This window comes from Amblyraja radiata, chromosome 5, assembly GCF_010909765.2.
Source record: "Amblyraja radiata isolate CabotCenter1 chromosome 5, sAmbRad1.1.pri, whole genome shotgun sequence".
Lineage (NCBI taxonomy): Eukaryota > Metazoa > Chordata > Chondrichthyes > Rajiformes > Rajidae > Amblyraja > Amblyraja radiata.
Window position 1 is genome coordinate 52382530 of NC_045960.1, and position 25787 is coordinate 52408316.

At 42.0% G+C, this 25787-nt stretch overlaps 2 protein-coding genes across 5 annotated transcripts in view; one reads left to right on the forward strand and one right to left on the reverse strand.

Annotated features, from left to right (window-relative positions):
* Positions 1-1302: 1302 nt before the first annotated feature.
* On the forward strand, positions 1303-23170 carry tpd52l1 (TPD52 like 1). Of its 3 annotated transcripts, XM_033021203.1 has the most exons (8): positions 1326-1498; positions 5331-5431; positions 7924-8072; positions 16358-16459; positions 16722-16754; positions 20667-20705; positions 21926-21986; positions 22520-23170. In XM_033021203.1, the coding sequence occupies exons 1-8, from the start codon at positions 1441-1443 to the stop codon at positions 22646-22648; spliced, it is 672 nt and encodes a 223-aa protein (XP_032877094.1). In that variant the 5' UTR covers positions 1326-1440; the 3' UTR covers positions 22649-23170. The 3 variants fall into 3 exon arrangements, with proteins under 3 accessions (XP_032877096.1, XP_032877094.1, XP_032877095.1); XM_033021204.1 differs by lacking the exon at positions 20667-20705; XM_033021205.1 differs by lacking the exons at positions 16722-16754; positions 20667-20705 and having other exon boundaries at positions 1303-1498.
* The window catches only part of hddc2 (HD domain containing 2), a 38169-nt gene continuing 17565 nt past the window's right edge, over positions 5184-25787 (reverse strand). The window contains exons 5-7 of one of the 2 annotated variants that reach the window (XM_033021207.1): positions 23925-24063; positions 23372-23516; positions 5184-5390 (exon numbers count right to left, since the gene is read on the reverse strand). In XM_033021207.1, coding sequence (XP_032877098.1) covers positions 23404-23516; positions 23925-24063 — 252 coding nt within the window. In that variant the 3' untranslated portion in view covers positions 5184-5390; positions 23372-23403. Of the gene's footprint in view, positions 5391-22759; positions 23517-23924; positions 24064-25787 lie in introns of those variants that run through there. The other variant, XM_033021206.1, reaches the window with a different exon arrangement.

Sequence of the window (25787 nt, forward strand, 5' to 3'; positions counted from 1 at the left end):
GGCCTGTTCCACTTTCACGACCTAATTCACGACCTTTTTTACCGGTGGACATTTTTCATCATGCTAGAAAAAACGCCCCGAACTACTTATGCCATGAGTACCTACGACCTACCTACGACCTCCAATGAACTCCTACGACCTCATGACGACCATGCTGCGAGTATGAGTCAAGGGCAAACTCGGCAGAGGTCGGGAATTAGGTCGTGAAATAGGTCGTGAAAGTGGGACAGGTCCTTTAGTCGCTGTTCCAGGAATAAGCAGAGGACTATCAGGCCGTCTTGCTGTGGAATGGGAGAGAGGGCTCAATCAGCTGATAGATAATTCCTCTGAATATGGCTCTTTATAACCGTCCCTGGGTTCTAAATATTGCACAACGCACAGAAAACAAAGGCGAGGCTCCTTTTGGATCAGCTTCAGCGATGCTGCTATTCCCCTCAGGCGCAGGTCCATCATCAGAGACCCACACACACCTGGCCACTCTCATTTCACTCCTGCCATCGAGAAGAAGGTAAACTAAGGAGCCTGAAAACCGTACCGTTCAGGTTCAGGAGCAGCTTCTTTGCTACAGCCATCAGGCCATTGCATCCTGCAACCTCCAAATAAGCTCTGATCTGCATAGTAGCTTTGGGGAATATCAATTTTGACTTTGCACCACTTTTGTTTATTTATTGTTCAGTTTTTTATATACACTAAACTTTGTTGTTGTTATGGGTTTTAATGAGTCATATGTTGTGCTGCAGCAAGTAAGAATTTCATTGTTCCGTTTCTGGACATATGATAATAAAGTACTCTTGACCCTTGACCAATGTGTGAGTCCTGCGGCCAGCGGCCGGCGGTGCTGCTGGGCGGTCAGGTGCTGGTCCTCCGGCCGGCGGCGGCGCTGCTGGGCGGTCAGGTGTGAGTCCTCCGGCCGGCGTCGGTGGCGGCGCTGCTGGGCGGTCAGGTGCTGGTCCTCCGGCCGGCGGCGGCGCTGCTGGGCGGTCAGGTGTGAGTCCTCCGGCCGGCGTCGGTGGCGGGGCTGCTGGGCGGTCAGGTGCAGAGCTCCTATGGCAGAGCTCCGCTATAAGATCTTTGGTCAGGTGTGAGTCCTCCCGCCGGCGGCGGCGGCACTGCTGGGCGGTCAGGTGCTGGTCCTCCAACCGGCGGCGGCGCTGCTGGGCGGTCAGGTGTGGGTCCTCCGGCCGGAGGCGGCGCTGTTGGGCGGTCAGGTGCTGGCCCTCCGGCGGCGGCACTGCTGGGCGGTCAGGTGTGGGTCCTCCGGCCGGTGGCGGCGCTGCTGGGCGGTCAGGTGTGGGTCCTCCGGCCGGTGGCGGCGCTGCTGGGCGGTCGGGTGCGGGTCCAGCTGTTGCGGGGCTTCGGCGAGTGAGTCGAGTCAGTCGTTGGGCGCAGAGAGCAGCGACGGGACGGAGAGGAGAGTTTGTGGAAGGGGAACGGGGGCTGATGGAGGTGACGGAGCAAGACATGGGCAGCTGCCAGGTCCACACCGACTGCCAGGACGGTGAGTCTCCGTGGACGGACAGACAGAGGAGGGAGGGGCCGCTTTGTGTCCGCGGCTCCGGGTTCCCGGCGCCGCCCCCTCGGCCCAACGCCTCCCCGACCGACCCGGGGGAAGAGGAGAGCGGCGACCTGGGGCTGGCGGTGGAAACAAGGGAGGAGCAGGGAGTCGGGGAGGTTGATTAGTCCCGATGTCAGGGGTTATGGGGAGAAGGCAGGAGAATGTGGTTTGGTGGGAAAGATAGACCAGCCATGATTGAATGTACATTTGAAGGGCCGAACGGCCTAATTCTACTCCTATCCCCTATGACCTGATGAGGGGCGGAGAGGAGAAGGATGTTCGCTGGGGGACGGGAGCTGAGGAGGATGCTGGCGGCAAGGGCCAGGATACCGGAGGGAGACGGGACGGTGCGGAGAGCGGCCGAGGGAGGGGATTGCGAGGAGGAGGAGTTGTGGTGAGGGGCAGGGAGTTAGTGGGAAGGGTGTTGGAGTAGTAGATAAGGATAAATGGTGGAAGCGAGCGGTGCAGGATGCCGGGGGAGGGGAGAGAGAGGAGGAGAGTGAACGGGGCAGCCGGAGAGGAGAGGAGAGGGTTTTCTGGGACGGGGAGGTGTAGTTTGTCAGGGGAAGGGAAATAGTTGAATTGGATGTGGTTGGAGAGGAGGAGATGGGCAGAGTTGGGTGTAGTTGTCAAACGGAATAAGGTGGGGCAGTTGGATGGAGTTTGACACCATTGATGGGACAAATTATGGATATTGTGATGTTTCCCCATGTCAAGTCGTATGTGGGTTGTGATGGAAATACTGGAAGAAGTTCGGTTGGAGTTTTAGTTTGAGAAAAGCATGGAAACTGGCTTTTCGGAACACCAAGTCCACGCCGCTCATCAATCATCTGTTTACACTAGTTCCATTTTTTTTCTACTCCTTACATATTTGTGGGTAAATGTATAGAGGCCAATTAACCTACAAGCCCGCACTTCTTTGGGATGTGGGAGAAAAGCCGAGCACCCAACCCCACGGGGTTTCAGAGAACACATAGAAGGCACCCGAGTGTTCAAGAAGGAACTGCAGATGCTGGAAGATCGAAGGTACACAAAAATGCTGGAGAAACTCAGCGGGTGCAGCAGCATCTATGGAGCGAAGGAAATAGGCGACGTTTCGGGTCTGAAGAAGGGTTTTGGCCCGAAACGTCGCCTATTTCCTTCGCTCCATAGATGCTGCTGCACCCGCTGAGTTTCTCCAGCATTTTTGTGTACCTTAGAAGGCACCCAAGGTCTGGATTGAACTTGGGTCTCTGGCGCTGTGAGACAGCAGCTCTACCAGCTGCACCATTGTGCAACCCATGACCCCCTTCTCATCCCTGGTCCCTTCTCCTGGTGCACTCCACCTCTCTCTTGAACATCCAACATCCTGCTCTTCGCCATACCATTGGTTTGCCGCGGCAGAGGATCTGGTATGCGGAAGAGGTACTTGGTATTTTATTGCCAGAAGACGGTGTTGGGTACCTCGGCGTGGACGCCTGATGAGGGGCAAGGAGAAGTGGCCGGTGAAGCTGTGATGTGCGTTTTGGAAAGAGTATGTATTGAGTTATTGTGTGTACTGAGATAGTCAATTGAATCGTGCTATTCAATTGAATCGGATAATACCGTACATTAATACAATCAGGTCATACATAAGTACAACAGGTAAAGTGAAAAATGCCAACATGCAGAATCTTGGTTTTTCTGCATTGTTGTATTGTAGTTCTTGGGAGAAAGTCCAGAGACAGCATGAAGTGCAGACGGAGTCAGTTATGGGGAGTCTGGTCTGTGAGATGGACGGGCCAACATCCACAACTCTCCAATTTATTGTGCTCTTGCGCAGAACTATTCTCAGACAAAGCTATGATGCAACCCAATAGTGTGTGTCTGTAGAAGTTGGTATGAGTCATTGTAGGCTTGTCGAATCTCCTTAGTCTCCTAAAGGAGTAGACTTTTTTTTTACCGTAGCTTCAATGTGAATGGACAGATTCTTGGTAATATTGAATGACAGATTCTTGGAAATATGTGCCCATGATCTTGAAGCTCTCGGCCAATTCCACTTCGGCACCAATGACGCTGATTGGGCAATGTACACCACCACACTTAATGCAGTCGATAACTAACTCCTTTGTCTTGCTGACATTGAGGGAGAGGTTGTTGTCTCAACACCACGTTACTGAGCTCTTTATCTCCTTCCTGCACTCTGTCTTATCATTGTTTGAGCTATGGACCGCCTCAATGGTGTCATATGCATATTTGTAGATGGAGTTAGAACAGAATTTAGCTGCGTAGACATGAATATATAGGTGATATAGTAGGAGGCTGAGAACACATCTTTGCTGCAGCGAATGTTGACGGTCAAATAGATTACAATTCAAAATTAACAGTTAGTCAAGAGTTGAGTCAAGAGTGTTTTATTGTCATATGTCCCAGATAGGACAATGAAATTATTATTTGCTGCAGCACAACAGAATATGTAAACATAGAATATGACACCAATAAAATGTGAGGTTAAATATCCCATTGGACAGAAAATGTACTCATGCTGTGGCCTACAGTATATTTTTACATATCAGCTTCTTGTGTGTTTGGTTAAGGGAGGTGCAGGAAATGTTTTGTATAAATCATGTTTTAACTAGGGAAATACATTCTTCAGGGTTTGAAAACTGAAAACTAGCAAATTATACAAATAACCATTAAAACATTCAACATTCCTTCTTTACCTTCCCTGTTGTGTTTATCTAACTGCTTTAATTACTTGATTTGGAGTCATCGGCCTGTAGTGCGTAAAACAAGCTTTCACCACCATCTTCTGCTTCCTACCTTGGAGCCATTTCAGTATCTATTTGGCTAGTTATCGCTGGATCTCATGCGATCTAACCTTCCAGAGCAACCTACCATGTAGAACCATGCTGAATTTCATGCAGACTCCATCCGTGTCAACTTCAAAGCACTGTATCAAATTTGAGACACTTTCTCGTTGACGAAACCATGCAGACTATCTCCAATCAACCCCTGTCTGTCCAATACACACACGCACATAATTTATCTTTCAAGATCCTCTCTAGTAACGTTCCTACCACAGATGTTAATAATGTTGCTTGAGGGATAATAATGAACCCAGAAACAAAGATAGTGCAAAGCTTTCTGGATTCTGCACCTAGAAAGTATCTGGCCTTATGTTTAAAGCCAAATTTTAAAATTCTACTGCCTGGAATATTCTTTTTAATTTAGTTTTTGTCATTCCATTCCATCACCACAGAACTTAAAAGGCTAAACGATAATTTGCCCAGTGTGGAGATTCTGGGTCAACCAAGATTCTGATTATAATCTGCAACCTGCTGGGAAAGAACATTTCCATCTGCTCTAAGCATGGTTCTGATATCTGAGCAAGCTGGCAAGGGCTTTCACACCCTGGGGTGTCTGGATGCTAGCCTCCCTTCTGGCCAGCATTCGGGATTCTGTCACATATCCGATCGAATCCTGGAAATCATATGAGCAGTAATTATTGATTTTCTTAGTTTTCTAATTTATCATTATTCAGGGTATCATTTATTAAATACTTCAAGCTTGAACATGGAATAATTTAATCATTCCATGATAAGCTTGGATCAGAGTTCAATATTCAGTCCCATTTAAAACATATCCGATGATGAGAGACCACCTGCTGGTTTAAAAGATTATTTATTAAGTTGAAGTACTAACATTTAAATGATTTCTGATTGATTGCAGTCCATATAATGTTGATTGAATTTTGACCCAACTGTAAAAAGAAGCTGATCGATTGGATCTGTAAGATATTCTTGTTTTCTCACAGTTCTTCTTGAAACTGAATGCTTTAGTGAGCCAGGTGCCAATATTGACCTTGGCATGCAACCTGAAATAGAAAAGGAAGAACTTCATGTGGAATTAGCCAAGGTAAGCTCATTACATTGTCAATTCCTTTGGTAAAAAAAACATTGGTATGAATGTGACATAAATCAACCTGGAGACATGAGCCACAGCAAATGCTAGGATCTTAAGCAAAAAACAGTGCTGGAGGATCTCAGTGGGGAGGGAATGGACAGACATTTTGTATCGAAAGATCCCACACTGATCTCTAGATTCAATATTGATTTTTCTTCAAATGATATTCAACGTAATGTGTTCGGTCACAAACATTTTGCCCCTATATTAAAATTAAGCAGCACACAGAGTCCCTGGCAACCAACATGTACCATTTACGCTAATCCCTTATTCAATTTCCCTTCATTCCCATCAGCTACAGGATTCTACCGAGGGGCAATTTGCTGTGGCCATTTTACCCACTAATCCTGCACATTTTTGGCATGTGCAAGTAACCCACGTGGTTGCAGAGTGAGAGTGCAAATTCCACGCAGAAGCAATGGAAGTCAGGTCCACCAGCTGTACCACTTTGCACCCAGCTGTACCACCTTGCACATTGAACCAATAGATATTAAAATGCGGCTTTGCTTGTAGGGTCATGTTTGTTAAATAGTTGATTGGAGTCTTGTGGAACAACTGATAAACTGAAGCTAAATACATATTTGCAACCAAAAAGGGAGGGGGAAAAGTGTTTGGAATCTAATGTGAAAGAAATAATTTTGAGATTAATATGACAGAAACTGTCTAAGACTCCAAACAATGAAAACCAACTGAATGCAGGCTGTTAAAGTATGACTAAGGTATGATAGTGTCTTTTGTATATTAATATTATGATCTGATATGTTGTTCTGAAGTTAGTCTGAAAAGCTATCCGATAGCTTGTCTTTTTGTTGTGAACCATCTAATTTGCAGGCCATCAAAAATAAATGTAGCTGATTACAGCCTTTGTGGTTGTTAAAAAGGTTCAAATATTGTGAGTAAATGTGATTTAAATCATCCAAAAATTCATGCCCAGTTCAGTATTAGTGTTCCCTTTCCACAAATTCTACAAATAAATGCCTGTTGATTTTTATAATTGTCTGGCGTTGAGAGTATATGCACCCAGGTGCACATGATTAGTCTTCTGAGGCCTAACAAGTTTTTGTCATTCATACTTGCGTAATTCTTCCCTGCAGATATCCCTTTTTTTTCCTGCAACTACCAGAGGAAAATTAGTTCAACAAACTTGCTCTCCTTTCTCTTTCTCTCAACCATACATTCTGGGATTCTTCTATCTGTGCAGTTCCTAATTTGCTCTCCTACAACTAGTAAAACCTTGTTTCAAGAAAACTTCTAGCATCTGTTATTCTAATCATTCCCTGAAGATCCTTCATCATCTTCATTGCCTCGAATCCAAATTGCGCAGACATTAATTGACTTGTGCATTGAGAAGATAGTTTAATTTTTTTTAATTATCCAATCAAAGTGTTAGTAAATTTGCAAACTACGTTAAAATTGGTGGTATAGTGGACAGGGAGGAAGGATATCTAAGTCTATAACAGGATCTCGATCATTTGGGAAGGCAGGCCAAGGAATGGTAAGTGTAATTTAACTCTGTAACAGGTGTGCAAAACAGGGCAGGACTTCTTTAGTAAATGGTTTAGAAAGCATTGTAGAACACAGAGATCAGGGAGTACAGGTGCATGGTTCCCTGTGGCAGGTCAGGTGGGCATGCAGATGAAGAAAGTGATGAGACAAGACTTTGCAGATGTTGGAATCTTGAGCCAAACACAAAATGCAAGAGAGTAACTCAGCGGGTCAGGCAGTATCTGTGGAGGGAATGGAGAGACAACATTTCAGGCTAGACCTTACTCAGACACATGGAATAGGAAAGAGAAAGTTGGAAGAAAATAGGTGAAAATAGGGCAAAGCTTGGCAAGTGAGAAGTGGATATTGGTGAAAGAAGTGATTGGCAGATGGGTGGAGATAATGACAACGGCTTTAGGTGAAAAGGAGACAAAGGATGAGGAAAAGAAGAAAAGTAAAATGGAAAACCAGAGGGAGGAATATGGGTGGAAGGGGATTGGGGGGGAAATGGGGTATGAAAGAACAGATGGGATGGGAGATGAGTATACTTGGGGTTGGGGAGAAAGAGCGGGATGACTGGATGGTGGGAGAAATGGGTGCGCACCAGTGAGGGGTAGCAGGCAAAAGAGTGGTGGGAAGGGTCAACAATTGAAATTGAAGACTATTGATGTAGTTAGGTTGTAAGCTACTCAAGTGGAATATGAGGTGCTCTTCTTCCAGTTTGTATGTGCACTTACTCTGGCAATGAAGAGGCCAAGGACAGAAAAGTCTTGTTGAAAACCTTTCTAAGACACAAATTATGTTTTGGATTGCAAAATGATTGCATTAATTCTATCTAGTGGTCTACTTCTAAGGAAATTGTATTTAAAATGTTGAATGGGTTCGCCAAATGGGAAATAATAGTGTAAACTATTGAGATTTCTGGTTAGCATATATCAATAATTTCTCTTTCATATCAGCTAGAAGAGGAAATTTCTGCATTGCGACAAACCCTGATTGCCAAGGAGAAGCATCTTGTTGAAATAAAGCAGAAGATGGGTATTACCCCACTGAATGAAATAAAACATAACTTAAGCAAAAGTTGGCATGATATGCAGACTTCTGTGATGTAAGTTTTTGAGTAATCGAGTTTGCCATTTGGTTTACCTTAGAGTACATGTTCTACTTAAAAATGCTTAACTTTAATTTTAACAAACAAATATTTCATACTTAATGCAAAATTTATCAGTTGATATACTGATTAAATTCTGAAGGGTGTAGCTTTTTTTTTTAAAGAGATACTATTAAAGTGCCTTGTTAACATTGCTAAGGTAAATGGTCTCCGGGTGTATAGATGAGAAGTTGGATGCTGTACTTGGGTGAGAATAGTTTGGATTTCGCAACAGTTTTATTTTTACAGATGGTTTTTCTTATAATGGTCAAAGTAGAAGTGTGTTTACAGTACTCGTGATGCTTTATACCAGAATTAGTGTATTTAAAAAGTGACAGCAAATTTTATTTTGAAGAATATTGAAGCATAGATAACAAATGTGCTCCATAAAAATACTGTAATCTATCTGGCTAAACTTGCTTCATTTCAATGTGTGTTTATAAATGATGGGGGAAGAACACATCTTCATAAAAAGCACAGGTACACAAAAATGCTGGAGAAACTCAGCGGGTGCAGCAGCATCTATGGAGCGAAGGAGATAGGTAACGTTTCGGGCCGAAACCCTTCTTCAGACTGATAGGGGGTGGCGGGGAGTAGGAAGGAAAAAGGGAGGAGGAGGAGCCCGAGGGCTGGGGGATGGGAGGAGACAGCTCGAGGGCTAAGGAAGGGGAGGAGACATCAAGGGCTAACAAAATTGGGAGGATTCAATGTTCATGCCCGCCGGATGCAGGCTCCCCAAGCAGAATATGAGGTGCTGTTCCTCCAATTTCCGGTGTTGCTCACTCTGGCAATGGAGGAGACCCAGGACAGAGAGGTCGGATTGGGAATGGGAGGGGAGTTGAAGTGCTGAGCCACCGGGAGGTCAGGTAGGTTCTTGCGGACCGAGCGGAGGTGTTCGGCGAAACGATCGCCCAACCTCCGCTTAGTCTCACCGATGTAGATCAGCTGACATCTAGAGCAGCGGATGCAGTAGATGAGGTTGGAGGAGATACAGGTGAACCTCTGTCGCACCTGGAACGACTGCTTGGGTCCTTGAATGGAGTCGAGAGGGGAGGTAAAGGGACAGGTGTTGCATTTCTTGCGGTTGCAACGGAAAGTGCCCGGGTAGGGGGTGGTACGGGAGGGAAGGGAAGAATTGACAAGGGAGTTGCGGAGGGAGCGGTCATTGCGGAAGGCAGACATTGGGGGAGATGGGAAGATGTGGCGAGTGGTGGGGTCACGTTGGAGGTGATGAAAATGACGTAGGATTATCTGTTGTATGTGACGGCTGGTGGGGTGAAAGGTGAGGACTAGGGGGACTCTGCCCTTGTTACGAGTGCGGGGATGGGGAGAGAGAGCAGTGTTGCGGGGTATGGAAGAGACCCTGGTGCGAGCCTCATCTATGGTGGAGGAGGGGAATCCCCGTTCCCTGAAGAATGAAGACATTTCAGATGTCCTGGTGTGGAATATGGAAGAGACCCTGGTGCGAGCCTCATCTATGGTGGAGGAGGGGAATCCCCGTTCCCTGAAGAATGAGGACATTTCAGATGTCCTGGTGTGGAATATGGAAGAGACCCTGGTGCGATATAAAAAGCACTGTGTTTTTTAATTCATTCTCATCTCATTTATAAAATGAAACACATTGAGACTGATTTTTGAACTCTGTTTTCTTTACTATGTTTCATCCAAAATGCTGACATGGGTAATAATAGAATAAAAACAAAAGTAGTATTGCAGTTAGACAGATGGTGAAGAAAGCCTTTGACCAGTCAGGCAATTGAGTATAAAAGTTGGGACACTATATTATAGAAACATAGAAATTAGGTGCATTTGGCCCTTCGAGCCTGCACCGCCATTCAATATGATCATGGCTGATCATCCAACTCAGTATCCCGTACCTGCCTTCTCTCCAGTCGAGAGGGGAGGTAAAGGGACAGGTGTTGCATTTCTTGCGGTTGCAAGGGAAAGTGCCCGGGGAGGGGGTGGTACGGGAGGGAAGGGAAGAATTGACAAGGGAGTTGCGGAGGGAGCGGTCATTGCGGAAGGCAGACATTGGGGGAGATGGGAAGATGTGGCGAGTGGTGGGGTCACGTTGGAGGTGATGAAAATGACGTAGGATTATCTGTTGTATGTGACGGCTGGTGGGGTGAAAGGTGAGGACTAGGGGGACTCTGCCCTTGTTACGAGTGCGGGGATGGGGAGAGAGAGCAGTGTTGCGGGGTATGGAAGAGACCCTGGTGCGAGCCTCATCTATGGTGGAGGAGGGGAATCCCCGTTCCCTGAAGAATGAAGACATTTCAGATGTCCTGGTGTGGAATATGGAAGAGACCCTGGTGCGAGCCTCATCTATGGTGGAGGAGGGGAATCCCCGTTCCCTGAAGAATGAGGACATTTCAGATGTCCTGGTGTGGAATATGGAAGAGACCCTGGTGCGATATAAAAAGCACTGTGTTTTTTAATTCATTCTCATCTCATTTATAAAATGAAACACATTGAGACTGATTTTTGAACTCTGTTTTCTTTACTATGTTTCATCCAAAATGCTGACATGGGTAATAATAGAATAAAAACAAAAGTAGTATTGCAGTTAGACAGATGGTGAAGAAAGCTTTTGACCAGTCAGGCAATTGAGTATAAAAGTTGGGACACTATATTATAGAAACATAGAAATTAGGTGCATTTGGCCCTTCGAGCCTGCACCGCCATTCAATATGATCATGGCTGATCATCCAACTCAGTATCCCGTACCTGCCTTCTCTCCATACCTTCTGATCCCCTTAGCCACAAGGGCCACATCTAACTCCCTCTTAAATATAGCCAATGAACTGGCCTCGACTACCCTCTGTGGCAGGGAGTTCCAGAGATTCACCACTCTCTGTGTGAAAAAAGTTCTTCTCATCTCGGTTTTAAAGGATTTCCCCCTTATCCTTAAGCTGTGACCCCTTGTCCTGGACTTCCCCAACATCGGGAGCAATCTTCCTGCATCTAGCCTTATGGTTCTACAAGACATTGGTGAGCATTCACTTGGGGTATTGCGTTCCGTTTTGGTTACCTTGCTATAGGAAAGATGGCATTAAGCTGGAAAGAGTGCAGGGAAAATAACTCAGCATGTTGCCAGGACTCAAGGACCTAAAATTATTTTTTACTATACATGAATACACTCGTACTCAAGACCCGTCGCGTTTCTGGCACCATCTTGCAAGCATAGGTCATAGATTATGAAAGGCAGACTCATAGTGCCAGTGTGGAAACAGGCCCTTCGGCCCAACTTGCCCACACCAGCAAGATTTAATAGGAACCTGAGGGGATTTTTTCCCCTTCATAGAGTGGTAGGTTTACCATCACATGCCGAGTTTTACCTCATCCCTGTCTCTTTTTTCAGGCTTCCTTGCCCCCACTAAGTCTGAAGAAGAGTCCGACTCCCAAAGTAATCTGTCCCTCTGCAGATGCTGTGTAATCCGTTGGGATACTCCAGCATATTTTTTTTTGCTTACAACAAATGCTGTCCTTTTTAGTCGATTCATTCACTAATTTTGCGCTACCAGGTAATATGGGGATCAATATGGATGATCTTTCTTTTCTTATTTCTTCATTTCTAATATGGTGATCATGGTTCAGGGAATGGTGCAGAGGGGAGACACTTTAGCATGCAAATAGAAAGCTTGACCAGTTGTACACCCTGTAACAACTTTCACAGATGACTCTGGACATTATAAGTTGATTTAGGGTTTCCTCGTCAAAACAGACATTTCTGACAGTTTTGCAATTTGTTGAAAGCCTGATAATGAATAATTAGCTTGCAAATATACTATTGCTATTATATACTTATCTATATATTTATTACTAAAATTCTTATCTTGTTAGTATGCGTGTGTGTCTGTGAGTGTGATCCTGAAATTACGCCAAAACGGTACACAATAGCGCTACAATTTTTGGCCCACCTTACTCACCTTTGTCCTGTGGTGTGCATTAGCCAAGTATCGTTCAGATTGATGGTACTTTTTACAAGTTATTCACATTTTAAACTTTACAAAAAGCACTGACAAAATTCACTTCTATCTGCACTGCCCATTGGCAGCGTATGACGTCACAATGGGATCCCGAATCTCATTTACATAAATTCCATTTTATTCTTCCGTTTTCATTCACAATGACGTCACAATGGGACCCCGATACTCATTTACATTTAAAAAATCACGATTTTCAAAAAAACCTGTTTTAATCAAATTCTTGGGGGGACGTTTCTTTTACCCCAAAAAAAGCGATTTTCGTTGTGGGGTGGGATAGGGGAGAGGTTTCTATTTACATTAAAAAAATCACGAGGAAAAAAATCCCTTATAAAAAAAACATTGTGATTTTTATTGTGGGGGGGTGGGAAGGGGAGGAAGAAAGAAGAGGGTGGGGGAGGGAGTGCTGAGGAATGAAGGGGAATGGAGGTGGATAGTGGTAGGAAAAGGGTTCGTGGGGTACTGGAGGAGGGGAAGGGAACGGAGAGAGGAATTAAGGGGTGAGGAGAGGAAGCAGAGGAGGGTTGGTGGAGGAGGGGGAGGTGGGGAGCAGGGAGACAGAGGGAGAGTAGGGGGGAAGGGAGGGGTGGGGGTTATGGAGAGAGGGAGGGAGTGACTCAGGGTAAGATAAAAGATAGGGAGGCAGGGGGGAAGGGGAGGAGAAGGGAAAGAAGAGGGAGGGTGAAGAGGAGGGGGAGGGAGTGCTGGGTATGAGGCAGGAATTGAGGATAGGGGTAGGAAGAGGGATGGCGAGGCGCAGTTGGGGGAGGGTTGCTGTGACTCGTGTCACAACGAGAATCTCTGGCGTCACAATGGGAACCCGTCAACCGCGCCTGCGCAATTGGGGGCTATGGGTGAGTGGTGGAATATTGCGTTGGGGAACCAGGCCTCCTGTGTGACAGGGATCCAATTCTCATCTTTGTTATTGTGCATGTCTGCGTGCATATCTGTGATGGGTGTGATCCGGAAATTATGCCAAAATGGTACACCTTACTCACCATTGTCCTGTGGTGTGTTGTATCAAGTTTTGTTCAGATTGATGGTATATTTTACAAGTTATTCACATTTTAAACTTTATAAAAACCATTTTGCCAAAATTAACTTCCATCTGCACTGCCCTTTAGCAGCGTATGATGTCACAATGGGATCCCGATACTCATTTACATTAAAAAATCACTATTTTCAAAAAAGCTCAGTTTTAATCAAATTCTTGGGGAGAGGTTTCATCTGCAAAAAAAATGTTTTTTTTTTTGTGCGGGGGGGGGGGGGATGGGGGGGGGGGGGATAGGTGGGAGGTTGCCATTTACATTAAAAATTGCAGGAAAGAAACTCCTTTTCAAAATGAAACATCGCGATTTTCATTGTGGGTTGTGGGATAGAGGGAAGGTGAGAAGTGGGGAAGCAGTGAGGGAGAGGGGTTAAGGAGGGAGGGTAGGGGAAAAGAGAGGGTGAGGTGCGAGGGGGAGGGAGTGCTGGGGATGAGGGGGAATGGAGGAGGATAGGGATGGGGAAGGGGATGGCGAGGTAGTGGAGGAGGGGAAGGGGAAGAGAGGAGGGGAGGGAGGGGTGACGGGAGGAAGCAGAGGAGGGTGGGGAGAAGGAGGATAATGCAGGAGGTGAATAGGGAACTCAAGTTGGAGAGTGAGATTGATCACATTGATCTTATTTTTTACGTTATTGCCACGTCAGCGCAGTTGGGGGCAATGGGTGAGTGGTGGAATATTGCGTTGGGGACCAGGCCTCCCGTGTGACAGGGATCCGACGGGTCTCACCTGGCCCTCACATCACTAAAACTGTCATCTTGTTTGTGTGTGTGTTAGTGTGATCCCGAAGCTACTCCAATAGTGCGATAGTGCTAAAACTAAAACTCGGATTTTTGTTATATTTTTGTTATTCACACTTTAAACTTTAAATAATCCACTTTTCCACTTGCCCTGCCTGTTACAATGTTAACAAATGACAGAACTCCCAGTGCAATGAGAGATTTGTTACATTGTTGTAAGGAGAAGGAGGCAGTGGGGGGGGGGGAGGGGAGGAGGAGAAGGCAAGGATTGTTGTTTAATGTTATTTAAACATTGTGTTTAGTGGGGGAGTGGGGTGGAGGTGAGGAATGGGGGGGGGGGGGCAGGGAGGGGAGAGGGGTTATGTAAGAATGGAGGGAATGACAGGGTAGGGGAAAGGAGAGGTGAGGGAGGGGAGGAGGAGAGGGGAAAGAAGAGGGAGGGAGAGGGAGTGCTGGGGGATGAGGGGGAATGAGCCGCGCCTGCGCAGTTAGGGGCTATGGTGAGTGATGGCATATTGCGTTGGGGGAACGGGACCCAAGGGGCTGCACTTGATCTAGTATATTGTAAGAATAACACAAAAGTTAAATGAATTTTTGATACTATTTTACAGCCAGTTAAAATTAAAATGGGCATGACATGCTCAATATTCCATATAATGTTTTCTTTTTGTTTGAGTCTAGCTGTCAATTCTTCCCTAATGGGTTATTTGGCAAGTGACACACCTTTCCATTTGTGCTGTGTTTTTCTAGTTTTCAACAAATGAACACAATCCTCCATGTCATTCCAAACGTTGCTCATCCACTCTAGGTAGCGTGAGCCAGAGAATCTCAAGAGTTGATGGCATGAGTGCTCTTTACAAGGAAGACTTTGATAACATTCTTGGATCTTTATCTCTGTCCACTGTGGTTGTGAGACAATTCAGAATTGTTTGTCTGTTTTGGGAGTCTAGTGCAGAACATGTGATTGCTCTGGCTGTGTGTCACCTGAGTGTAATTCAGCCCTCAATGCTGGACCCATTGACATGGGAGAGGACACTCACTTTGATATGTTTATTCTGCCAGTGCATTTGGAGGGGGGAGGCATCATGATTGTTTTGTGGTACCTGCTAGATGTGATCTGTCTAAGAAGCAGGAAAGCTGTCCGGGATCATTGCTACTGAGTAGACCAACATCTTTTTGATGTCTTTATCTTCTCACATAGATGGTTCAGACATCCACATAGTACTGACTTTGGCCACTTTGAAGCCAATAATGAATTTCATCATTTTTGGCGGTCTTTAGGGAGAGGCAGCTCGTAAGATACGTGAAGCAGTCCACACTTTCCATGGTCTTACCATGTAGTTAATTGTTGGTGTTATGTTAGAACACAGATATAGTGAAACACCTCTGCTTGTGAATAGATGTTTTATCCGATCTTTTGTGATTTCAGTTGGTTTGCTTGGCCATGAATCTTGCCTCCTGAAATAGGCTCAATTGCTTTTTACCAAATTTCACATGTCAAAGTAATGAAAATCCCAAAACAACAATGATAAAGTAGAACGTCAGATCATAATTTATGTATGTTTCAATATAGAAACTAGAACATACTGCTTCACCAGTCCTGTTCATACATTGATTCGTTTCCCTGGCTGGTCACACTGTGGCTATTTGTTGATTCGGCATCAGCTGACATACTGCAGACTTAACATTGTTTGATATTCAATCAAACAATGTTCACCCTTAGTACAAACTTCTCCTACTGCAGATTATTGTTGCAACAAGTAGATATTTAAATGAGTAAGCATAAGGTGAATAATTAGATGCCAGAGCATTGACATAGAGAAGGCAGACAGATCGAGTTTAATAACTCGCACTGCTGCTCCCTAATTATGTATGTAATTTGCTTTATGTTATTGCTTTGGGTGCTTGCTTGATCTTCTCAAGGAGATCAAAATGGATAGGGATTTTTGTTATTTCTTTGCACATTTGTTGCAAAATGTGTATGTACACACATGCATGCATACATACTGGAGTCAGAAATCTCTTTCAAGTCATGGACTTGGAATCAGTGTCTGACTCATCTAACAAGCAGATGCACAGAAAGCATTCAAATGGGGACTGTCTTATTTCATGCTGATGACTGATACCATTGTAAAAGGTAAATTAGATATTAGGTGTTGCGTTACTGTTATGTCCTGAAAACACTTGAGTGTTTCCTCAAATTCTTTGCTCTTTTCCCCCACCTCCCTCTAACCTTGAGATGGTTTAGAATTTATTTACTTTGAAACAATATTTTGTTTTTCCCAAGCTGCAGGAGAGTATGGAACTTTACTTCGGTCCAAGTTGATTGAATGGGACAAATTAAATAGACCAACTGCTGTTTTTCTTTACATTCTGATATGTGATGCTGAAGTTATACTCTTCATTTGATTAAAATAGAACCTAATATTTCTGTAACAAGTTGTGTCATGTCTTCATTTTTTCCCCCCCAAAAGATACAAAAAAACACAAGAGACTTTCAATAACACAGGACAGAAGGCATCAGCAGCTTTAACTAATGTAAGCTCAACGCTTACTAAGAAACTAGGAGATATGAAGTAAGTTAAAGAGAAAATAATTTTGATTTAATTATTTCTTACGCAGGAATTTTATATATAGAACATACATTGACGTTTATTCTACACAAGCCATGTAAAAATTACCAATTGTATTATGTGGTTTCTCTATCTTTCAAATCTAAGAGTAAGAAAATGTCTGTAGTATCTAACTATATTTTCATGCTATAATTATTTTGAGAATATTTTTAGTGTACTGTCTGTGCTGCATAATATTTATAACTAATTAACTGTTTTGCTATAGCTTGCATTACTTCAGTCTACTGCTCCCAAGCAGGTGAGATTAAAATAGCTTAAACATTTTCATTTATCCTTTAAAATATAATTGTAATTTAACAATTCTATTCTCATTTTGGTTAATTTATTAGTGCATGATCGACTGCAAATATTTCTGAGTGGGCATTTTCTTGATCAATAATTCTTCCTGATATTTTTTCAAGAGTATTATATATCATGTTATAACCAAGCGTGTTCTTATTAACATAAACATGAATTCCACCATTTTGCAATTCTCATTTGCTGAAGAGGCTGCCCTTCGGTACCAAGGACGACTTGCTTCCACTCTGATTATTTGGATTTTGGGGTGCAAAGTCCATGTGGGAACTGCAGACTCTTCTACAGATAGTGTGGATGGCTGGTGGTCAGTTGGTTTGCTTCAGATGGTTACTTAAGCTTCTGTGTGTCCCCAATTAGTAGCTTTGAATTTTTCAAAATCACCGCATATGCTCATTTTCCATTTCTGCACCCTGATTATTCTAGACACAGTGCAAATCTTGCAATTTTCAAGGGGGATCTGAGAACATCCTTGCATCTTTTCCTCTGTTCATGTGGGATTATTTTCCAATGACAGTGCGCAGGATGGCGTGTCTTGTTTCAGCAGTTTGATGTTGGACCTGCCAACAACATGGTCTGCCCAACAGAACCGACAGAGTAATTAGAGGCGGGGAAAGAATGCTGACATCGGTTTGCTTATCTTTCAATTAAAGCACATTGTTGGAGGTATTTTTCCTGTGCCTTGAAATGCTTGCTATATATAATCACATTTTCAGAAGCATTTAGGAGGGGCAAGTTTTATGCCAGGTCTGAGATCTTGATCTTCAAATATATTTTTCCTCAGTTGAACAAAGAGTCTGCTGGCACTTTTAAGGTGTTGGTGCATTTCAACATCAGTTTCTATTTTTGCTGAGAAGAAGCTGCTCAGATATGGGAGGTGGACCATGTTTTCCGTGGTCTCAAGGTGAATCTTTGTGTCAAAGGGCAATGTTGTACAATAGGACAGGTTGGTAGATTTTATTTTGCATATTTTGATGAATGAGTTGACTTTGAAATTTGACTTCTAAGCATATGGAAATGCAAGCATAGTTTCTATACTGCAGCTTGAGTACCGGTCCCATCAAGCACTTTCTTGCCCAACTGTAGCAGCATCTGTGGATCTCATTTGGGCTCATCTTTTTCTTGCCCAACACGAACCTTCTCTGTTAGATAATTAATGCAATTGTGTTAGCCTTGATTTTTGAAACTCTTATCCTGTCCATTGGGAAGCCAACGTTCAAAACTGGGGCCGGATTGCAGAGCAGAGTCTGCTCTATTAACTGGAAGGTACACAAAAAGCTGGAATAACTCAGCGGGTCAGGCAGTATCTCTGGAGCAAAGGAATGGGTGACATTCTTCAATCTAAACCATCATCTGCAGTTCGTTCCAATGCTATTAACAAGACTCTGTCCTTTACCCAAATAATTTAGCCTAGTAAAATATTGTTATCAATTTATTCTTTCAAGGAAATAACTTGCATTTTACTCCTATTTTGTCCCTTCACAATAGAATTTGTAGTGTTTTGAAATGTGATGTCATTTTTGTAAAATAATGGTTTCCTGATTTATAATTGTAATTCATTTTATTAGCCAAGTATGTAAACATACAAGGAATTTGACTTGCCAACAGTCATACAAAAAAGCAACAAGATACAAAACCACACAAAAATCAAACAGCCACCACAATGATGTGTGAGAATTCCCAGGTCACACAGCATAAGCAAAGACCCACAGCCATCAGTTCAATGTCCGGGCCACACATACGCTCCTTCACTGTGCTGTGACCAGAGTTGTACCGACTGCTATCACTTTCTCTGCAGTCCCTGTCCGCCCGAACAGACGGAAAGCCGTCCACACTCGCACTGGACTCCGGGATGTCCTCATGGAGCCATGTCCTCGCAAAACACCAAGATCACTGCACTCATGGCACTCCCTCCGAGTCCTCACCAGTGCAGGCAGCACGTCCATCTTGTTTTTTCGGCGACCTCACATTCCCCACTGATGGAAGGCAAATAGCTTATACTTTCTTTCCTCCTTTTCTCCCGCGTTCAGGGCGATCGAAGCTCCTGCGGTTGGGGCTCCCGCTGTCGATCCCTAACAAAGGGACCGTCAGTTTCACGATATTAAAGCCGCAGTGCCGACGGAGATATGATGAAACAGTCGCATCTCCTTCGAGGAAGGAGATAAAAATGATTTCCCCCAACCCCCATAATACAAAAACTAAAGGTGCACTAAAAACATACAAGTAAATAGACCAAAACAGCAAATGAAGAAAATGACGAGACAGGCTGTCAACGCTGAACTAAAGTTTAGCAAACTTTTTTGGAGATTTAATTATCAATTTATAATGTTCACTATGATGGAGCTATGTGCTTTAAGTTGTCGATGTGTAGAATACGACTCGAAACATTACAAGTAATTAGTAATTGGTATTACGGTAACAAGTATGAGGAGGGGCCTGAGGATCAAAAGGTTACATGTAATATTTCCATTTCCCAGTCAACGATAGATTCTGTTTCCATGATGTAAATAAGTAAACCAATGCAGCAGTTTTGCATTTCCTTAACATTCCTGACTCTAAAGAGTGTTTAATCATATTTTTTTAAGTTTAGAGCAAACAATTTGATTTTGTTGAAAGGAAATATTGAATGTAAAACAATTTCTTTGAAGCGTTTTTCAAGCTTAATGGGGCCCTTAATTAAGGTAATCTAAGTAAATTGTACAAACAAGTAAAAATAACTTCATCGCATAAGTTACTCCTGTTTTATGAATGCTAGCAGTTTAAAGGAATCCGGGATAACCCAGCAACTTTAATAAGTGTCCTGTGATAGCATCAGGTGTTTATAGAGGATACCAACCTTACTGACTGCAACATATGGGACTCTATTTCAGAAAGGCTGAGAATCACAAATCTGTTTGACTATTACATTTAATGTGTTCCAATCTTTAGAATCTTTGAAGCACAATTTTGAAATTAGGTGATGAGACAGACTGGGTATTAGTGAGGTGAGCTGTGAAAAAACTTCTAGAAAGATGTAAATTAGTGGAGAGGACAGACAAAGGCGTGTAGTATGTGAATTCAATTAACGTGAATTCATTGGTTTGTGTCCTTCACATAGCCTCCACAGTACCCCAGTACATGTGACAATTATAAACCAAAACCATACATGCTTAAGCTTGGAGTGCACGGCTTAGATATTAAATGTTGTGGCCAGGGCTTCTACAGGCCCTACCACATTATGTAATTCACAACTCAAGGACTTTATCGTAGCCAGGCATTTGTCAAGAGTATGGGAACGAACTTTGTCTGTTACTGCATGGAAGATCCATTTTGACAATTGCTGATTGGTATATAGGAAGGCGGCAATGAGGGAAATCTAGGGTTGTTTATTAATGTTTAAATGTCAGTGAAAGATTGGGCTAGTTTTTACCTCTCTTATTATCTGTACTCATCCTTCAATGTGATTGGCTATTCAGCCAGCTTGAAGACATTAATTGTGGCTGGATATCCTCTAGAAATGAAGCCTCACAGTATACAATGTAAAACAGGGGGAAGTCCATGCATCTTTCAGGTCAGCTGTGAGCTCAGCCATTGGTGATCTGTATATCTGGTCTCCTACCTCTAGTAATTCAGTGATGATTGATTAACAATTTGAATGTATAAGAAACATGGCTTTAGAGAAAATCTAGGGCAGCTAAATTAGTTTTCTCAGTTAGATAACTCCAACAAAGACCAGGTGTGGGTTATTGATGTGTACCACTTAATTTAATTTGTTGTTAAGTGGCATTTTTCAATGAATGTTTTAATGGTGGCTTATTTTTTCACACTACTTGACTAAAGTACATGTGTTTTGTTTTTCTTAATGCTTCCATGCCAGTTACCCTATCCTGCAATCAATTAGCATGCCTGCTGTGAGGTAATGTGTGTTGTGTTGGTAGAACAGAGGCATAGCTAAGTTTGAAAACTGTTTGTACCTTCTTAACTTTTGGATAAATGTACTTGTAATTTAAAAAACTTAGATGTTACAACATTTTCTGCAAAAGTGTGTTAACATTTTTCTTTTAAACTATTTAAAGTAGTGAACTGATGACAAGTAGTATTTATTTCTGGTCAATTGTATTCAGATTAAGTGTGGGTGAGTGCTTGTCAGTTAAAACGATAAAGCCAGAATCAAACTAGTTTCCAAGTAAATACACGGGGATTTGTACAGTTGTAACCTTAATTACTATACCCCACATATTGAACAAAACAAATTTGAGACATCCACCTGTACCCCGTTTATGGTACTGCAATTATTGATACAATTAGTCCATAAAATCTGAGGAGTTACTGGGCATAATAATAGAGACTGAATTAGTAGCTGCAGATATTAAGCAACTATTTTTACATTCATGTTGTAAATTGTCATGGTGCAAAGACACAAGCTTAAAAACCAACTTTCAGGGTGATTTATTCAGTAAAGGCAATAGAAGCAGAAACAAGGAGCTGCATTACTGATTTACAGAAAAGGACCCATACTGACCTTCCAATCCGTTTGTCGCACTATTGTAATCAGGGCAATTGATTTATGATTCCACTAAAATATATAGTCATGTAAATGATCATTCATTAATATGGCAATGATAATTTGTTAATTACATCTACTGAATATTATTAGTTTAGCATATTTAGGTTATATGTTCTAAAACTTATTTAATCACAAAATAGTATTAGCATTTGATTTGGTAGCTGCTCTGACCTATCACTAGTCTCATTGGTGAACCTATGCTACATTATAAATAGGATAATGTGTTTACTGTTCTGTGTTATATAGTACAATACCATTTAACGTGCATGTTGACGGATAGATTTACAATATGATATTTGAAAGGTTTTCACTTTGTTTTTAAATGTTACTATTTATGCCTATATTTGAAGAACACCATAGGTCTATCAATTACTGCTATAATTATGAGTCATTGGATGTGGAATGACTCACTCTGATAGTCATAGGGTGGAATTCTGCTAAGTGAATTCCGTTTTATATGAATGAACAAGTGAATGTGGCAGAAGAATTTATAAAATAATGATTCTTGAAAGCTGTTTAGTTGGCCCATGCATTCATTAAACACAAATCATTGTTTTCTATTACCGCAGAAATTCAACTACTTTCAAATCCTTTGAAGAGCGGATGGAAACTACTGTCAGCAGTCTGAAGGTAATGATTTTGCTGGCAATGTGGTAGCATTGGCACACCTCTCAAACCTACCCAATGACATTGATTCGATCTAGGTATTGCTGTGCTATATATAAATAAAAAATAGCTTTACCTTCATTTGTATATATGACATTGTGATGTTAATACTGTAAAATTTTAATTTGGTAAATATTGCATAAAATCTTGACTAAGAATTATTTTAAAAGATTGTCAAAAATCGAATTACTAAGCTAATTTTACATTCAATTAATTGGAAATGAATGTTGGAAAGAACAAGTATAGTGGAGACAGAAAATAGCTGAACTGAGTCCTAATCGGAGGAAGTATGGGGGTTTGTGCTGGGCGCTAACCAAGCCCATGAAATATAGAAAGGGGAGGTAAGAGTCAAAAATGCAATACCCAATTGTGACAGTAAGGTGGCAAGGAGCCCTTTCCTGCTCTGTACATCAAATCGTTCCTGATCTTAACTAAACTGTTTCTGTCTTGATAAATGAAAAAAGATTGTAAATAATATTGGCTTTTTATTAATGTAGTGTAAAGTTGGTGGTGTACCTGCCAATAGCAGTGGAAGTTTTGAAGATGTGTTGAATTCTGCTGCAAACGCCAGTGTTCAGGAATCGAGCTTGGGGTATCGGCATACTGAAGACTTCGGACCTTTTTAAATGTCTACTTTTTGGTATTACAAGATTTTGTTTAAAATAGTCTCGTCATTCTATTCTGAACAAATTCAGGAAGAGATACTCGACGACACAGTAAATTATTCAACAAAACAGCAGGGTTCTACATTTTATTTATTAAGTATTCAGTCTAAGTTTTATAGTTACTTTACAACAGAATGTTTCACACCAGCTTCTTTGACCAAAGCCTGTTTTGTGGACTTAATGTCTCATTACCCAGTCTTGACTTCATGAACAATATATTGTTAAATGGATACAAATGTAAGCAAGAACCTGTTTTATTGCAAAAATATCACATTCCATTGAAATCCACCATGTGCAATAATTCTGTGTTAATGTAAAATTGGTGCTTGCTCAGTCAGCACATTCCTTTCCAAGATTAATGTTAAAAACATTGTGTATGCGTAAGTACAGATTAATTGGAAACACTACTTTGTGGTCTGTATATCATTTGGCAAGCTAAATGATCAAGACAATTTGGTGCCTTAAATAAAAAGATCAAATGAATTAATTGCAGATATTGTCTTAATTACTTTACAGCTAGTACCACTATTTCTAAATATACTATCAAAATATTAAACTGCACATAAATTATTACAAAATTCCTACAGTTTTGTTAGGACAGGAGGAAATGGAGTTGATGCCTTCCCCCGCCATTTTTGTTGTTGAAACACGTACTCTAAATGATAAAATTACAAAAACATTGACCTGAGTACTGAACGAAGTCTGCGATTTTTGAGCTAGGTAGGTTGTTCCCCTGAAAGATCTTTGTCGCAGGCTTTTTTCTTGCCAAAATCCCTTTCTTTGTTCAATGTCGCCACCAGCTGAATGATTTCAGGGTGATTAAACTTTCCTGTAAATCAGAATAAGGTAAATATCAGATTAAAACTCTGAAATTAACTTAAACTTCCTCCGGTGCAGTTTTAAACAATGTACCAATGAGTTAAGATATACTTTTCACTGTAACCTTAATTAGAAAATGCTTTGGAGGAGGACCAGCAATTTACGAACATCTATGCCACCCAACACAAAATGCTGAAAATACTGCAGGTCAAAAACCATTTGCCTGCATTAAAGATTGCATGCCAAGTCAAGGTAGTGTTGGAAGAATCTTGAACAAGATATGCAATCTCAAGATGAAATGCCTATTTAAGACGGCCAGGTGGGAAAGTGGAGTTGAAGGTAATGATCTAATCTACCAGGCTCGGGGACATACGCCTTACTCTTATTTCTAATGTCGCTAAATTGTATGACTAAATACCTTTTGTTGAATCATAAAATTCCTGTAAGTGGCCAGGCTTTTCTTCCATCTCTTCATATTCAAAAGCTTGTACAATCATTTCAAGTCGATCTAGATCTTTCACATATTTGGCTTCATTACTTGATTGGTTTTCATATTCCTGTAAAAAGATAAGTTCAAAAATATACTTTTCACTATCTTCATTTGCTGTTTAAAAAAAAACAAAAAACGCATGAATGAAATTACCTGCAGTCCTGTTACACTTGCTCTGTGCATAACATTAAAGCTAGAGGCTGCAACTATGATGTACAATTGAACTACTTAGCTTTCATCATATTTGGCATTTCTGTTCTGCAAAACTTCACTGTCAGCATAAAGGGCCTGTCCCACTTGGCGATATTTTTCGGTGACCTGATACGTCAGTCAACAGTGCCAGCAGTCGCCGAAAAAAATCGCCAAGTGGGACAGGCCCATAAAACCTACTGCAAGTCACGATCATTTGAATGGCTTTCTCTGGGCTCCTTTAAACCATCCCCTAAAACCTTTTTCTTCATCTACTCGAAAGGTTCAAGAACTGCTCACGGTGTTAAGTCAAAACCATTTGCACATTTTCAAGCTTCGCAATAATCCATCCCTAAATTTCTCAAAAATAATGAATTTCCATACAATAACCCTATATTCAAACACTCTTTCTTGGCTCCCACGACAGGCATCACAACATTTATACTAACATTTTTCTTCAAGGCAGCTGAGATAATTCAATCCACTCACTATTAAAAAAAATCCATCTTTAACCTTCCTTCAACTGTTAAGAACCCAAGCATAACCACAAACTTCAACGGCATGTCAATCTTGCCTTTAATAATCAAACAGTCAAAGCAGTCTTGCATATGGCGGTGAAGATGATGATCAATTCTTTAGTGCTTTCATCTCACACCTTCAATTCCACTATGTTTAGCATTGGCAGCCAAGAACATGAGACAAAATGTGACCTTTTTCTTGGCCTTGTGTTTTCTACATACTCCAGAATTTCTTACATTTGCACAGACAAGGGGAATAAGTAGAATGGAAGAAATTTGAGGAAGGACATTCTTGCTATTGAGGGAGTGCAGCGTAGGTTTATAAGGTTAATTCCCGGGATGGCGGGACTGTTATATGCTGAGAGAATGGACCAGCTGGGCTTGTACACTATGTAGTTTAGAAGGATGAGAGGAAATCTCATTGAAACATATAAGATTGTTAAGGGCTTGGACACGCTAGAGGCAGGAAACATGTTCCCGATGTTGGGGGAGTCCAGAACCAGGGGCCACAGTTTAAGAATAAGGAGTAAGCCATTTAGAACGGAGACGAGGAAACACTTTTTCTCACAGAGAGTGGTGAGTCTGTGGAATTCCCTGCCTCAGAGGGCGGTGGAGGCAGGTTCTCTGGATGCTTTCAAGAGAGAGCTAGTTAGGGCAAGAAGGGCCAAATGTCCTACTCCTGCACCTATTGCCTATTGAAATTGTAGGTGTAAGCCACACAAATCCTCCATTCTACTCCACCATTGAATAAGATCACAACAGCCTTAAGTGGACAGCCTCAAGCTCTTTGCCCCATTTTGAGATTTCCACACCAAATGAAACATCCTCAAAGCTGAATGGAGTGATCTAGCCCCAAACTTAAAGCACACAAAGGTTTGTAGGAAACATATGATCTATTTATGAATGAGGCTAATGATACTGAATCCAAGCAATATACAGTGCATTCAGACCCCTTCACTTTTTCCACATTTTGTTATGTTACAGGCCAATTTAAAATGGATTAAATTCATTTTTTTTATCATCAATACCCCAGGTGTTTAGAAATGTTTGCAAAGTAATTAAAAATAAATAACTGAAATATCAC